We start from the raw sequence: 16,135 nt of genomic DNA on the forward strand, positions 1-16,135 counted from the left end.
CAGATAACCTTTTAAAAACTGGGCCCTGAACCACAGTGTTTCCATTTCATAAATTCACCACTGATCCATCCCACTTAAAGCAGCCAAAATGGGTCCATGTTTCCACTGCCGTAGGCACAGGTCCACTTAAACAAAGTGTGCTCTTGTGTCATGGAGCAACTGCCTTTTATTTATCACCCTAATAATATCATGTAATTTTATTGGACTAAATGCAGTTTGTATGTGCTGCCCTGCCCTGATCCATTTAAATAATAGACAGTGCGTTTCCCTCAAAATATATGTGTCATGGAGCAACTGCCTTTTATTTATCACCCTAATAATATACTGTATTTTTATTGGACTAAATGCAGTTTGTATGTGCTGTCCTAACCTGATCAAATTAAATAATAGACAGTGCATTTCCCTGAAAATATAGGCAGTACATTCAGCCTTTGTTTTTAGTCGGTTCATTAAGTTGCATGGAAATACGAATCACTGATACATTTTGTTCATGTCTTTATATAGTGTACCAAGAGTTGTTCACTCGCTTACAGCCATACCATCCTGAATACACCCGATCTCGTCTGATCTCGGAATTTAAGCAGGATTGGGTCTGGTTAGTACTTGGATGGGAGACCGCCTGGTAATACCAGGTGCTGTAAGCTTTTTGTCCCAGTAGAGCGTGCTCTTGTGTCATGGAGCAACTGCCTTTTATTTATCACCCTAATAATATCATGTATTTTATTGGACTAAATGCAGTTTGTATGTGCTGCCCTGCCCTGATCAAATTAAATAATAGTCAGTGCGTTTCCCTCAAAATACATGTGTCTGTCTCGGTCTGCTTTTGCAAAGTGTCATGCTCTTTGGAATAAAACCAGCAGGTCAACCATGGCTCATGAAACAGTGGAACGTGAATGCAAGCTGCTGTTTCTCCGACCCAATCAGACACGCTGGAGCTCCCTGTTCCTCGCTGTAGAAAGGATTGTGCGCATTCACCGAGAGCAAGGAAACAAGCAATTCGCAATGTCTGCACAGCATTAAAGATAAAGATGTAAGTTGACAAAATTTATATTTTGTTTTAAAAGAATAATAAAAATTAATAAGCCTTGCTGATTAATGGATGAATCCACTTGTCTCAAGTAACTAAGTTTTCTTTGCATGGTGGTGTGACAATTGTGGATGACTTGAATGAAATAATTTAACTAATTTATTTTATTATTTTTTTATTTGTGTATTTAACAGCTACCCCCCCCCCCCCCAGGAGGACCATGTGGTCATGTTAACCCTGTACCCCCATTTCTACACAGTTTTGATTAGGTTTTAGTAATTTCAATGTCGATTTTAAGATTGTTTATCTCCCCAAAAAGCAAATAAAAAATACATAGAAGATAAATTAATACACATACTAAATACTCAAATCTCCAGCGGGGATGGAATGGGCCCCCTGGTCTAAAGCTACAGTCAGTCTGACATGCATCTGAGATTCGACAACCGGCAATTAAATTAGGTTCGTACATATGATAAAATTGACCATGCAGACTTTCGCTTTTCTGCAGCTATGGACTGTAGGAAGGTGGGGAAAAAAAACAATGTCTGTTAAACTTGCAATATGTAAATGTTTGTGCAACCTGACCAAATGCACATAGAAATCTGAGTTATAGATCTGTCGTTCTCATTGAAAGCAAGTCTAAGAAGCGGTAGAGATCTTCTATGTGCGCTTTTTCTATGCTCCCCGTAGATGGTACAATGGTTCTCTACACTATACTGGCTTGTTTTGTCATATAAACTGAAATTAGGCAAACTATTAGAATTTTAGCATCCAGGAAATGGCGGAGCGATTTCTGCATATTGCGCCTTTTCAAAGGTACAGGTATCTAAGTGTTGTGTTGTGGTCAGGTCTGGACGTGGCAGCGGTCACTAAGATGGTGATGGAGAACATCAGAGAGAGAGACACTGAGGAGTTCGCTCATCATGACCTCACCCCTGCACTGGACACTGGCACCTCAGTGGTACGAAACACACACACTGGCACCTCACCGCTACGAAGGAGAAACACCAACACCATGTGGTCATGTTAACCCTGTACCTCCCTACCCCCCCCCCCCCCAGGAGGACCATGTGGTCATGTTAACCCTGTACCTCCCTACCCCCCCCCCCCCCCCCCAGGAGGACCATGTGGTCATGTTAACCCTGTACCTCCCTACCCCCCCCCCCCCAGGAGGACCATGTGGTCATGTTAACCCTGTACCTCCCTACCCCCCCCCAGGAGGACCATGTGGTCATGTTAACCCTGTACCTCCCTACCCCCCCCCCCCAGGAGGACCATGTGGTCATGTTAACCCTGTACCTCCCTACCCCCCCCAGGAGGACCATGTGGTCATGTTAACCCTGTACCCCCCCCCCCCCCCCCCAGGAGGACCATGTGGTCATGTTAACCCTGTACCTCCCTACCCCCCCCCCAGGAGGACCATGTGGTCATGTTAACCCTGTACCTCCCTACCCCCCCCCAGGAGGACCATGTGGTCATGTTAACCCTGTACCTCCCTACCCCCCCCCCCCCCCCAGGAGGACCATGTGGTCATGTTAACCCTGTACCCCCCTACCCCCCCCCCCCAGGAGGACCATGTGGTCATGTTAACCCTGTACCTCCCTACCCCCCCCCCCCCAGGAGGACCATGTGGTCATGTTAACCCTGTACCTCCCTACCCCCCCCCAGGAGGACCATGTGGTCATGTTAACCCTGTACCTCCCTACCCCCCCCCCCCCAGGAGGACCATGTGGTCATGTTAACCCTGTACCTCCCTACCCCCCCCCCCCCAGGAGGACCATGTGGTCATGTTAACCCTGTACCTCCCTACCCCCCCCCCCCCCCAGGAGGACCATGTGGTCATGTTAACCCTGTACCTCCCTACCCCCCCCCCCAGGAGGACCATGTGGTCATGTTAACCCTGTACCTCCCTACCCCCCCCAGGAGGACCATGTGGTCATGTTAACCCTGTACCTCCCTACCCCCCCCCCCAGGAGGACCATGTGGTCATGTTAACCCTGTACCTCCCTACCCCCCCCCCCCCCAGGAGGACCATGTGGTCATGTTAACCCTGTACCTCCCTACCCCCCCCAGGAGGACCATGTGGTCATGTTAACCCTGTACCTCCCTACCCCCCCCCCCCCCCCAGGAGGACCATGTGGTCATGTTAACCCTGTACCCCCCTACCCCCCCCCCCCAGGAGGACCATGTGGTCATGTTAACCCTGTACCTCCCTACCCCCCCCCCCAGGAGGACCATGTGGTCATGTTAACCCTGTACCTCCCTACCCCCCCCCCCCAGGAGGACCATGTGGTCATGTTAACCCTGTACCTCCCTACCACCCCAGGAGGACCATGTGGTCATGTTAACCCTGTACCCCCTCCCCCCCCCCCAGGAGGACCATGTGGTCATGTTAACCCTGTACCCCCCCCCCCCCCAGGAGGACCATGTGGTCATGTTAACCCTGTACCTCCCTACCCCCCCCCCCCCCCAGGAGGACCATGTGGTCATGTTAACCCTGTACCCCCCTACCCCCCCCCCCCCCAGGAGGACCATGTGGTCATGTTAACCCTGTACCTCCCTACCCCCCCCCCCAGGAGGACCATGTGGTCATGTTAACCCTGTACCTCCCTACCCCCCCCCCCCCAGGAGGACCATGTGGTCATGTTAACCCTGTACCTCCCTACCCCCCCCAGGAGGACCATGTGGTCATGTTAACCCTGTACCTCCCTACCCCCCCCAGGAGGACCATGTGGTCATGTTAACCCTGTACCTCCCTACCCCCCCCCCCCCCAGGAGGACCATGTGGTCATGTTAACCCTGTACCTCCCTACCCCCCCCCCCCCCCCCAGGAGGACCATGTGGTCATGTTAACCCTGTACCTCCCTACCCCCCCCCCCCCCCCCAGGAGGACCATGTGGTCATGTTAACCCTGTACCTCCCTACCCCCCCCCCCCCAGGAGGACCATGTGGTCATGTTAACCCTGTACCTCCCTACCCCCCCCCCCCCCTCCAGGAGGACCATGTGGTCATGTTAACCCTGTACCTCCCTACCCCCCCCCCCCCCCCCCAGGAGGACCATGTGGTCATGTTAACCCTGTACCTCCCTACCCCCCCCCCCCCAGGAGGACCATGTGGTCATGTTAACCCTGTACCTCCCTACCCCCCCCCAGGAGGACCATGTGGTCATGTTAACCCTGTACCTCCCTACCCCCCCCCCCCCAGGAGGACCATGTGGTCATGTTAACCCTGTACCTCCCTACCCCCCCCCCCCCAGGAGGACCATGTGGTCATGTTAACCCTGTACCTCCCTACCCCCCCCCCCCCCCAGGAGGACCATGTGGTCATGTTAACCCTGTACCTCCCTACCCCCCCCCCCAGGAGGACCATGTGGTCATGTTAACCCTGTACCTCCCTACCCCCCCCAGGAGGACCATGTGGTCATGTTAACCCTGTACCTCCCTACCCCCCCCCCCCAGGAGGACCATGTGGTCATGTTAACCCTGTACCTCCCTACCCCCCCCCCCCCAGGAGGACCATGTGGTCATGTTAACCCTGTACCTCCCTACCCCCCCCAGGAGGACCATGTGGTCATGTTAACCCTGTACCTCCCTACCCCCCCCCCCCCCCCCCCCCCCCAGGAGGACCATGTGGTCATGTTAACCCTGTACCTCCCTACCCCCCCCCCCCAGGAGGACCATGTGGTCATGTTAACCCTGTACCCCCCCCCCCCCCCAGGAGGACCATGTGGTCATGTTAACCCTGTACCTCCCTACCCCCCCCAGGAGGACCATGTGGTCATGTTAACCCTGTACCTCCCTACCCCCCCCCCCCCCAGGAGGACCATGTGGTCATGTTAACCCTGTACCTCCCTACCCCCCCCCCCCCCCCAGGAGGACCATGTGGTCATGTTAACCCTGTACCCCCCTACCCCCCCCCCCCCCAGGAGGACCATGTGGTTATGTTAACCCTGTACCTCCCTACCCCCCCCCCCAGGAGGACCATGTGGTCATGTTAACCCTGTACCTCCCTACCCCCCCCCCCCAGGAGGACCATGTGGTCATGTTAACCCTGTACCTCCCTACCCCCCCCAGGAGGACCATGTGGTCATGTTAACCCTGTACCTCCCTACCCCCCCCAGGAGGACCATGTGGTCATGTTAACCCTGTACCCCCCTACCCCCCCCCCCCCAGGAGGACCATGTGGTCATGTTAACCCTGTACCTCCCTACCCCCCCCAGGAGGACCATGTGGTCATGTTAACCCTGTACCTCCCTACCCCCCCCAGGAGGACCACGTGGTCATGTTAACCCTGTACCTCCCTACCCCCCCCCCCCAGGAGGACCATGTGGTCATGTTAACCCTGTACCTCCCTCCCCCCCCCAGGAGGACCATGTGGTCATGTTAACCCTGTACCTCCCTACCCCCCCCAGGAGGACCATGTGGTCATGTTAACCCTGTACCTCCCCCCCCCCCCCCAGGAGGACCATGTGGTCATGTTAACCCTGTACCTCCCTACCCCCCCCAGGAGGACCATGTGGTCATGTTAACCCTGTACCTCCCTACCCCCCCCAGGAGGACCATGTGGTCATGTTAACCCTGTACCCCCCCCCCCCCCCCAGGAGGACCATGTGGTCATGTTAACCCTGTACCCCCCCCCCCCCCCCCCCCAGGAGGACCATGTGGTCATGTTAACCCTGTACCTCCCTACCCCCCCCCCAGGAGGACCATGTGGTCATGTTAACCCTGTACCCCCCCCCCCCCCCAGGAGGACCATGTGGTCATGTTAACCCTGTACCTCCCTACCCCCCCCAGGAGGACCATGTGGTCATGTTAACCCTGTACCTCCCTACCCCCCCCAGGAGGACCATGTGGTCATGTTAACCCTGTACCTCCCTACCCCCCCCAGGAGGACCATGTGGTCATGTTAACCCTGTACCTCCCTACCCCCCCCCCCCCCCCCAGGAGGACCATGTGGTCATGTTAACCCTGTACCTCCCTACCCCCCCCCCCCCAGGAGGACCATGTGGTCATGTTAACCCTGTACCTCCCCCCCCCCCCCCCAGGAGGACCATGTGGTCATGTTAACCCTGTACCTCCCTACCCCCCCCCCCCCAGGAGGACCATGTGGTCATGTTAACCCTGTACCTCCCCCCCCCCCAGGAGGACCATGTGGTCATGTTAACCCTGTACCTCCCTACCCCCCCCCCCCAGGAGGACCATGTGGTCATGTTAACCCTGTACCTCCCCCCCCCCCCCCAGGAGGACCATGTGGTCATGTTAACCCTGTACCTCCCTACCCCCCCCAGGAGGACCATGTGGTCATGTTAACCCTGTACCTCCCTACCCCCCCCCCCCAGGAGGACCATGTGGTCATGTTAACCCTGTACCTCCCTACCCCCCCCAGGAGGACCATGTGGTCATGTTAACCCTGTACCTCCCTACCCCCCCCAGGAGGACCATGTGGTCATGTTAACCCTGTACCTCCCTACCCCCCCCCCAGGAGGACCATGTGGTCATGTTAACCCTGTACCTCCCAACCCCCCCCCCAGGAGGACCATGTGGTCATGTTAACCCTGTACCTCCCTACCCCCCCCCCCCAGGAGGACCATGTGGTCATGTTAACCCTGTACCTCCCTACCCCCCCCAGGAGGACCATGTGGTCATGTTAACCCTGTACCTCCCTACCCCCCCCCCCCCAGGAGGACCATGTGGTCATGTTAACCCTGTACCTCCCTACCCCCCCCAGGAGGACCATGTGGTCATGTTAACCCTGTACCTCCCTACCCCCCCCAGGAGGACCATGTGGTCATGTTAACCCTGTACCTCCCTACCCCCCCCCCCAGGAGGACCATGTGGTCATGTTAACCCTGTACCTCCCTACCCCCCCCAGGAGGACCATGTGGTCATGTTAACCCTGTACCTCCCTACCCCCCCCAGGAGGACCATGTGGTCATGTTAACCCTGTACCTCCCTACCCCCCCCAGGAGGACCATGTGGTCATGTTAACCCTGTACCTCCCTACCCCCCCCAGGAGGACCATGTGGTCATGTTAACCCTGTACCTCCCTACCCCCCCCAGGAGGACCATGTGGTCATGTTAACCCTGTACCTCCCTACCCCCCCCCCCAGGAGGACCATGTGGTCATGTTAACCCTGTACCTCCCTACCCCCCCCAGGAGGACCATGTGGTCATGTTAACCCTGTACCTCCCTACCCCCCCCAGGAGGACCATGTGGTCATGTTAACCCTGTACCTCCCTACCCCCCCCAGGAGGACCATGTGGTCATGTTAACCCTGTACCTCCCTACCCCCCCCAGGAGGACCATGTGGTCATGTTAACCCTGTACCTCCCTACCCCCCCCAGGAGGACCATGTGGTCATGTTAACCCTGTACCCCCCCCCCCCCCCCAGGAGGACCATGTGGTCATGTTAACCCTGTACCTCCCTACCCCCCCCAGGAGGACCATGTGGTCATGTTAACCCTGTACCCCCCTACCCCCCCCAGGAGGACCATGTGGTCATGTTAACCCTGTACCTCCCTACCCCCCCCAGGAGGACCATGTGGTCATGTTAACCCTGTACCTCCCCCCCCCCCCCCCAGGAGGACCATGTGGTCATGTTAACCCTGTACCTCCCTACCCCCCCCAGGAGGACCATGTGGTCATGTTAACCCTGTACCTCCCTACCCCCCCCAGGAGGACCATGTGGTCATGTTAACCCTGTACCTCCCTACCCCCCCCAGGAGGACCATGTGGTCATGTTAACCCTGTACCCCCCCCCCCCCCCCCAGGAGGACCATGTGTACATGTTAACCCTGTACCCCCCCCCCCCCCCCCCCCAGGAGGACCATGTGGTCATGTTAACCCTGTACCTCCCTACCCCCCCCCCAGGAGGACCATGTGGTCATGTTAACCCTGTACCCCCCCCCCCCCAGGAGGACCATGTGGTCATGTTAACCCTGTACCTCCCTACCCCCCCCAGGAGGACCATGTGGTCATGTTAACCCTGTACCTCCCTACCCCCCCCAGGAGGACCATGTGGTCATGTTAACCCTGTACCTCCCTACCCCCCCCAGGAGGACCATGTGGTCATGTTAACCCTGTACCCCCCCCCCCCCCCCAGGAGGACCATGTGTACATGTTAACCCTGTACCCCCCCCCCCCCCCCCCCAGGAGGACCATGTGGTCATGTTAACCCTGTACCTCCCTACCCCCCCCCCAGGAGGACCATGTGGTCATGTTAACCCTGTACCCCCCCCCCCCCAGGAGGACCATGTGGTCATGTTAACCCTGCACCTCCCTACCCCCCCCAGGAGGACCATGTGGTCATGTTAACCCTGTACCTCCCTACCCCCCCCAGGAGGACCATGTGGTCATGTTAACCCTGTACCTCCCTACCCCCCCCCCCCAGGAGGACCATGTGGTCATGTTAACCCTGTACCTCCCTACCCCCCCCAGGAGGACCATGTGGTCATGTTAACCCTGTACCTCCCTACCCCCCCCCCCCCCCAGGAGGACCATGTGGTCATGTTAACCCTGTACCTCCCTACCCCCCCCCCCCCAGGAGGACCATGTGGTCATGTTAACCCTGTACCTCCCCCCCCCCCCCCAGGAGGACCATGTGGTCATGTTAACCCTGTACCTCCCTACCCCCCCCCCCCCCAGGAGGACCATGTGGTCATGTTAACCCTGTACCTCCCCCCCCCCCAGGAGGACCATGTGGTCATGTTAACCCTGTACCTCCCTACCCCCCCCCCCCCAGGAGGACCATGTGGTCATGTTAACCCTGTACCTCCCCCCCCCCCAGGAGGACCATGTGGTCATGTTAACCCTGTACCTCCCTACCCCCCCCCCCCCCAGGAGGACCATGTGGTCATGTTAACCCTGTACCTCCCCCCCCCCCCCCAGGAGGACCATGTGGTCATGTTAACCCTGTACCTCCCTACCCCCCCCAGGAGGACCATGTGGTCATGTTAACCCTGTACCTCCCTACCCCCCCCCCCCAGGAGGACCATGTGGTCATGTTAACCCTGTACCTCCCTACCCCCCCCAGGAGGACCATGTGGTCATGTTAACCCTGTACCTCCCTACCCCCCCCAGGAGGACCATGTGGTCATGTTAACCCTGTACCTCCCTACCCCCCCCAGGAGGACCATGTGGTCATGTTAACCCTGTACCTCCCTACCCCCCCCAGGAGGACCATGTGGTCATGTTAACCCTGTACCTCCCTACCCCCCCCCCCCAGGAGGACCATGTGGTCATGTTAACCCTGTACCTCCCTACCCCCCCAGGAGGACCATGTGGTCATGTTAACCCTGTACCTCCCTACCCCCCCCCCCCCCAGGAGGACCATGTGGTCATGTTAACCCTGTACCTCCCTACCCCCCCCCAGGAGGACCATGTGGTCATGTTAACCCTGTACCTCCCTACCCCCCCCCCCCCCCCAGGAGGACCATGTGGTCATGTTAACCCTGTACCTCCCTACCCCCCCCCAGGAGGACCATGTGGTCATGTTAACCCTGTACCTCCCTACCCCCCCCCAGGAGGACCATGTGGTCATGTTAACCCTGTACCTCCCTACCCCCCCCCCCAGGAGGACCATGTGGTCATGTTAACCCTGTACCTCCCACCCCCCCCAGGAGGACCATGTGGTCATGTTAACCCTGTACCTCCCTACCCCCCCCCCAGGAGGACCATGTGGTCATGTTAACCCTGTACCTCCCTACCCCCCCCAGGAGGACCATGTGGTCATGTTAACCCTGTACCTCCCTACCCCCCCCCCCCAGGAGGACCATGTGGTCATGTTAACCCTGTACCTCCCTACCCCCCCCAGGAGGACCATGTGGTCATGTTAACCCTGTACCTCCCTACCCCCCCCCAGGAGGACCATGTGGTCATGTTAACCCTGTACCTCCCTACCCCCCCCAGGAGGACCATGTGGTCATGTTAACCCTGTACCTCCCACCCCCCCAGGAGGACCATGTGGTCATGTTAACCCTGTACCTCCCTACCCCCCCCCCAGGAGGACCATGTGGTCATGTTAACCCTGTACCTCCCTACCCCCCCCCCCCCCAGGAGGACCATGTGGTCATGTTAACCCTGTACCTCCCTACCCCCCCCCCCCCCCCCAGGAGGACCATGTGGTCATGTTAACCCTGTACCTCCCTACCCCCCCCAGGAGGACCATGTGGTCATGTTAACCCTGTACCTCCCTACCCCCCCCAGGAGGACCATGTGGTCATGTTAACCCTGTACCTCCCTACCCCCCCCCCAGGAGGACCATGTGGTCATGTTAACCCTGTACCTCCCTACCCCCCCCCCCCAGGAGGACCATGTGGTCATGTTAACCCTGTACCTCCCTACCCCCCCCCCCCCAGGAGGACCATGTGGTCATGTTAACCCTGTACCTCCCTACCCCCCCCAGGAGGACCATGTGGTCATGTTAACCCTGTACCTCCCTACCCCCCCCAGGAGGACCATGTGGTCATGTTAACCCTGTACCTCCCTACCCCCCCCAGGAGGACCATGTGGTCATGTTAACCCTGTACCTCCCTACCCCCCCCAGGAGGACCATGTGGTCATGTTAACCCTGTACCTCCCTACCCCCCCCAGGAGGACCATGTGGTCATGTTAACCCTGTACCTCCCTACCCCCCCCAGGAGGACCATGTGGTCATGTTAACCCTGTACCTCCCTCCCCCCCCCCCCCCCAGGAGGACCATGTGGTCATGTTAACCCTGTACCTCCCTACCCCCCCCCCCCCCAGGAGGACCATGTGGTCATGTTAACCCTGTACCTCCCTACCCCCCCCAGGAGGACCATGTGGTCATGTTAACCCTGTACCCCCCCCCCCCCCCCCAGGAGGACCATGTGGTCATGTTAACCCTGTACCTCCCTACCCCCCCCCCCCCAGGAGGACCATGTGGTCATGTTAACCCTGTACCTCCCTACCCCCCCCAGGAGGACCATGTGGTCATGTTAACCCTGTACCTCCCTACCCCCCCCAGGAGGACCATGTGGTCATGTTAACCCTGTACCTCCCTACCCCCCCCCCCCAGGAGGACCATGTGGTCATGTTAACCCTGTACCCCCCCCCCCCCCCCCCCCAGGAGGACCATGTGGTCATGTTAACCCTGTACCTCCCTACCCCCCCCAGGAGGACCATGTGGTCATGTTAACCCTGTACCCCCCCCCCCCCCCCCCAGGAGGACCATGTGGTCATGTTAACCCTGTACCTCCCTACCCCCCCCCCCCCAGGAGGACCATGTGGTCATGTTAACCCTGTACCTCCCTACCCCCCCCCCCCCCAGGAGGACCATGTGGTCATGTTAACCCTGTACCTCCCTACCCCCCCCAGGAGGACCAGAGGAAGATTGATGTGATAGGCCCTTTTCACGTGACGTCAGACAACTTCCGTTCTGCCGCGATGCAGGTTATGTTTACATCCGGTGTCGCTTAGGAACGCTTAGCTAGTAGCACATCATTATGGAGTTCACCCAGTCCCTTTCACATCTGCCACCAATACGACTTAACGACGTAGAACGACTTGCTGACAAGTGGTCCCTTACTTCAAGATCGAAGCTTGATAAAGGCTACAAGTTCTTCGTTGAAGGTTACCTGTTTGATTATGAAGGTACGTGTTTATCTTTATTTAGCTTAAATTAGCCCTATGCTAGCGAAGGTTATGAGCTGACGAGTTTCTGTTTTGCAGCCTCTTTTTAATATTACTGCTGTTTGTATCGACCGTAAGATAAGAGTCAGTAATGTATTAATGGCTAATGCTGCGCCCTTTCTCCCAATCACTGTATTGAAACAGTCTCAAGTGTAGTTAACGGTGAGGTGACAGTGAGAGGGCGATGTTACAGGTCCATGAAGAAAAATGAGGAGGCTCATCGGCTTCAGGTTTCTCAGATAAACAGTTCTCTAACATTATGATAAGATAGGTTAAGATAGATAAGTTTTCTTTTTGTTGTGTTTTGCTGCGGTTGCAGATTTAATAAGAATGATTCCACAAAGTTCCACTGTGGATCAGTTTGTTTCTCAGTCTGAGCTCTGATTTTGTATCATTAAACTTAATACACAACGAAATTCTTACAAACCGATGTGGGTTGTTGACGGCAATAAAGACTGGGAAAGATTCTGTGATAACTCAAAATGTTCAAATTTTCGATAAGTGTTGGCACTACTTGTCAAAGGTTTCAGAACAGCCAATTTTTCTTAATTAAAAAAAGAAATTGGGTTTTGAAAATTGTGTACAGTAGTTTATAATGAAACGCAGAAAAAATGTTTTGTAAGTACAGCACTAATTGTTATGTCTCTATGAACAGGTTACACTAGACTCTGCAGAGGTTCCTGTGGTACTCAATCACATGTCATGTTCCTGCTCTGCTGGGAAAGCACTATGTAATCACATAGTAGCACTTCTTTTTCAAAGTGCTCACTATGTTACCATGGGCTTTAAGACAGTGCCATTGCCTCTGTCATGCACCAGCGCACTGCAGACCTGGCACCGGCCTAGGACACAGGTCAGATATTATTTGTTACACTGATGCAGAACTTTGCAGTTTGTATTGACTTTTGACAATGTATTGTTCATCATTATTATATCACAGGGAATTGTACCAGAGGCCACCAATGATATGGCGGTGTGTAAACCAGCGGCTAAGAAAAAAACAAGTGTCAGAGCTGGAGTGAAGTGCACACTGTACCGAGCCTATGATGGTGAGTCTGAATGAGCCCCCGCCTGTACTAGAGCACAAAGACTTTAGTGCATTTCTAAAATAATACAAACATAAAAGTGATTATTATTTGTTACTTTTTATATAGACTTTCAGTGGATATTTCTTTATTTGTATTAGAAGCATGTACGAGACTGGATGAGTGTGGTTGTCTTTTTTAGTGAAAAAGATAAGGTGGCATTTAATGAAATCTAAACTTGACATATCTCACTTTCATGCCAGGGCCTATTCCGGATCCTCACGTCATGGCCAGTGCTGAGAAACTGAAAGACATCCGTCCACAACCAGGGATTTGCAAATTGCTGCACGGGCTTGAGGGCCTTAATTTGGTGGACTCTAAATTTGGCCCTGTGCCATTTGGGTCTGTGCTTTCTTACCAGTGCCCTCTAGAATTAAGTAGAGATATTATTAAACACCCTGGTGCCAGTGAGTTTCCTCAGTTGCCTATTGAAGGTTACAACTTTAAATTTCCCATTGATTTTGAGCCCAACTACATACAACAATGTCATTTGGACAGCCTGATTGTGTCAGAGGAGATGTCTGCTGCTATTGAAGCAGAAACAAGAATGCAGTCAGAATGCCAGCTGTGGAGCCAGGTACGCAAACCCCGACTGACAGCCAGCAGATTCCGTGAAATATGCCATGTTCGTGGGGAGTTGTCTGCCAAGGCTTTGGCAACCCGCATTCTGAGAGGAACTCCTCAGACAGCTGCTATGAGAAGAGGGTTGGATCTGGAACCTGAGATACTGAGGCAATATTCTGATTTTTGTGATGTCTCTCTGAAACAATGCGGGGTCATCATCCACCCTGATTCACCTCACCTTGCAGCCAGCCCGGATGCTAAAGTCTTCTGCCCAACAGAAGCACCACCATTTGGTCTTGCTGAGGTTAAGAGTTGCGATGTTGAAAATGTTACCCAAGTTAAACACCTGATCACAGTTAAAGGCCAGGCCTGCCTTAAGAAGAGCCACAAATACTACTATCAGGTTCAAGGCCAACTCGCCTTAAGCGGACTTCAGTGGTGTGACTTCATTACAGATACCCGCACTGACTTCACAGTTGAGAGAATCTTTAGGGATGAGGAGATTATCCACTCAATGCGACAGAAGCTTGATCATTTCTATTATAACATCTACATGGATGTCTTCTTAAGTTATAAAACATAAGGCAGAATTTTATGTGTAAATAGTGTTAAGGTAAATGTGGAAGGTGAACCTTTGACATTTTTTTCTTTAACTGCAAATTAACTTGTCATATACTGTATATCTCCTATGTACTGAAACACACATTTTGAAAAGGATTGTGATGTAAATGTCGACATGTTTTTCTTTAACTGCAAATGAACTTAATTGTGTTATATACTGTATATCTATGTATTGAAATACAAATTTTGAAAAGGATTGCGATGTTGTAAATGCTCTTACCAAAATCAAAAAGGATTGGAAGCAGTTGCTTGCAAACATATATTTAATAGTTCCATCAGTGCCATGACACATAAGCACATAACATGGTTAATAGTTGGATATTTTTACAATATATCACATTAGGTTCATTAATAGCTATGAAAAAGTTATTACCCTTAACAAAAACATACAGTATAACATTAGATCAATTAAATTACCAACAAAGTTAATTCATATTTACATTTTTTTGTACATACAATACAGTAATATAAAAGTACTTCTATTTACAGCCCATCTAGCTTACTCAGGAAATATACAACTTCCAGTTGACAAAAACATCAGACTGGTTTGTCTCCTTTAATGTCAAGAGGTCCCTGATAGTTCGACATGAGGCAGCAGATGGCCCACAGCTGATTCACTGAACCCACTGTGGAAAGAGGAACAAGCCCATCCCAGATATGGTACTCCTTCACCCTCCGTATGGCCCTCTCGACTAAAATCCTCAGCCGGGCGATGGCCTGGGTCTTAAGAGTGTCCTCCCTGCTGAGCTGAGGAGATTTTTTCAGTGGAGGGATGACGAGTGTTGCCCCCACTTCTGACAACATCCTCTCGATCAGGAAACCCTTGTCCGCCATTAATTCATCTCCGGGCTGAAGTAAATGCAAGATCTGACATTTCCGTGTTATTTCCATGTCGGAGATGGAGCCTGTGTAGAGCTTTGATACAAATGTGATAACACCACATGGAGCTACACCAATCAGCCCTTTAAAGGTGGTGTGATTTTTGTAGCTCGAAAAGGTTTCTGACTGTAGTGAGAGGGAGGATGGTGTTTCACAGCGGATCTCGGTGCAGTCTACTATAACTCTCACCTGAGGGCAGTAGAGCTTGAACTTATCAGGCATTGTGGCCTGCACCTGCTCTCTTGTCATCCACACCGGCAGTGAGCCAAGAACCTGGTAAAGGTAGCTAGTCCATGTTAAAATGATGCGGCTAACTGTGGACAGGCTGACCTCAAAGATGGTAGACAATGTTTTCTCCTGAAGCCCAGCTGCAACACGACACAGAAACATAAATAGTTCATCAATAAGTGGAAGTTTTCGGTGAGGGCTAGGTGTCACATGTGCCGTTTGCTGTGCCTTAGACCAGTATACAAGCCGTGAAGCAGAGGGATAAACAGAATCCCAAAACACAGTGAAGACCTCCTTTGAGCTGAATCGTGTGTAGTAGCGATAGTCCTCATCTGTGACACAAAAATTAAAAAGGAGTGGATGCTGCTTCTTAACTGTCAGGTGCTGGATCTCAATTTCTAGGGACAACACTTGCAGCTCCAAATCTCGAATTCTTTGAGTAGCACTGTCCAGTTTACCTTAAGGGGAAGAAAAAGCATACATGTTGGTAGGTTAGTTATTACTCATCTATCCCATCCCATTTTCAATAAATAACACTGAAGAAGCTTCTAAGATGGATGAGGTTTAAAACGCCAAGTCTTTTCACAGAGAGACCAGTTACTCCAAATCGTAGTATAAAATAGTATTTTTACTTAACTGCCATATACTTTTACTTTTTTTGCCAAACAGATACATGGTTACTCTTATTTGTAATACTAACCAGGAGAAGGACGGCAGGCATAGTCGTGATCGTTTGTCACTGCAGGCAAAGCACCCTCTGTGCTGTCAGGCATCTCATGATCAGAATCATCCAGGACAGCAACACCAAGACGCTTTCTTGCTCGCTGGTAAACTGACTCCCGAGCTTGTGAGCCGCCTCCTATATGTGTGAAATTAACCATATGCTTGTCATGATACATTTTGGTAATCACTTTTCAGTCCCTAAAATGACAAAATGTAGCAGCTATATTGCATCAGGATTAAATTATTAAACATTTTGTACAAGTAATATATTATTGGATTACAGTAGTATTACGTTTAACGCTGTCTACCTATCCTTACCCCAATCATTCCAGTGGAATCTAGACGGCACTGATCCCTG

At 53.2% G+C, this 16,135-nt stretch overlaps 1 protein-coding gene and 1 long non-coding RNA gene across 2 annotated transcripts; one reads left to right on the forward strand and one right to left on the reverse strand.

Moving 5' to 3' along the window:
• The first annotated feature begins 12,400 nt into the window (after nt 1-12,400).
• Nucleotides 12,401-14,143, forward strand: LOC311125067 (uncharacterized protein). The gene is made up of 2 exons (XM_084199141.1): nt 12,401-12,726; nt 12,966-14,143. The coding sequence occupies exons 1-2, from the start codon at nt 12,645-12,647 to the stop codon at nt 13,907-13,909; spliced, it is 1,026 nt and encodes a 341-aa protein (XP_084055267.1). The 5' UTR covers nt 12,401-12,644; the 3' UTR covers nt 13,910-14,143.
• Nucleotides 14,144-14,192: 49 nt separating this feature from the next.
• On the reverse strand, nt 14,193-15,951 carry LOC311125068. The gene is made up of 2 exons (XR_014612833.1): nt 15,755-15,951; nt 14,193-15,512 (listed from the first exon to the last, which is right to left on the reverse strand). It is a non-coding gene; the product is annotated as an uncharacterized lncRNA (long non-coding RNA).
• Between the last annotated feature and the right edge of the window lie 184 nt (nt 15,952-16,135).

Source organism: Coregonus lavaretus (assembly GCF_964263955.1).
Source record: "Coregonus lavaretus genome assembly, contig: HAP1_SCAFFOLD_875, whole genome shotgun sequence".
NCBI lineage: Eukaryota > Metazoa > Chordata > Actinopteri > Salmoniformes > Salmonidae > Coregonus > Coregonus lavaretus.

Excerpts from the sequence above, each read along its gene's own strand:
- LOC311125067 (XM_084199141.1), top strand. The coding sequence starts at position 12,645 with ATGGCGGTGTGTAAACCAGCGGCTAAGAAAAAAACAAGTGTCAGAGCT. Across the intron at positions 12,727-12,965 it reads ACTGTACCGAGCCTATGATG|GGCCTATTCCGGATCCTCAC; the intron begins GTGAGTCTGAAT and ends CTTTCATGCCAG.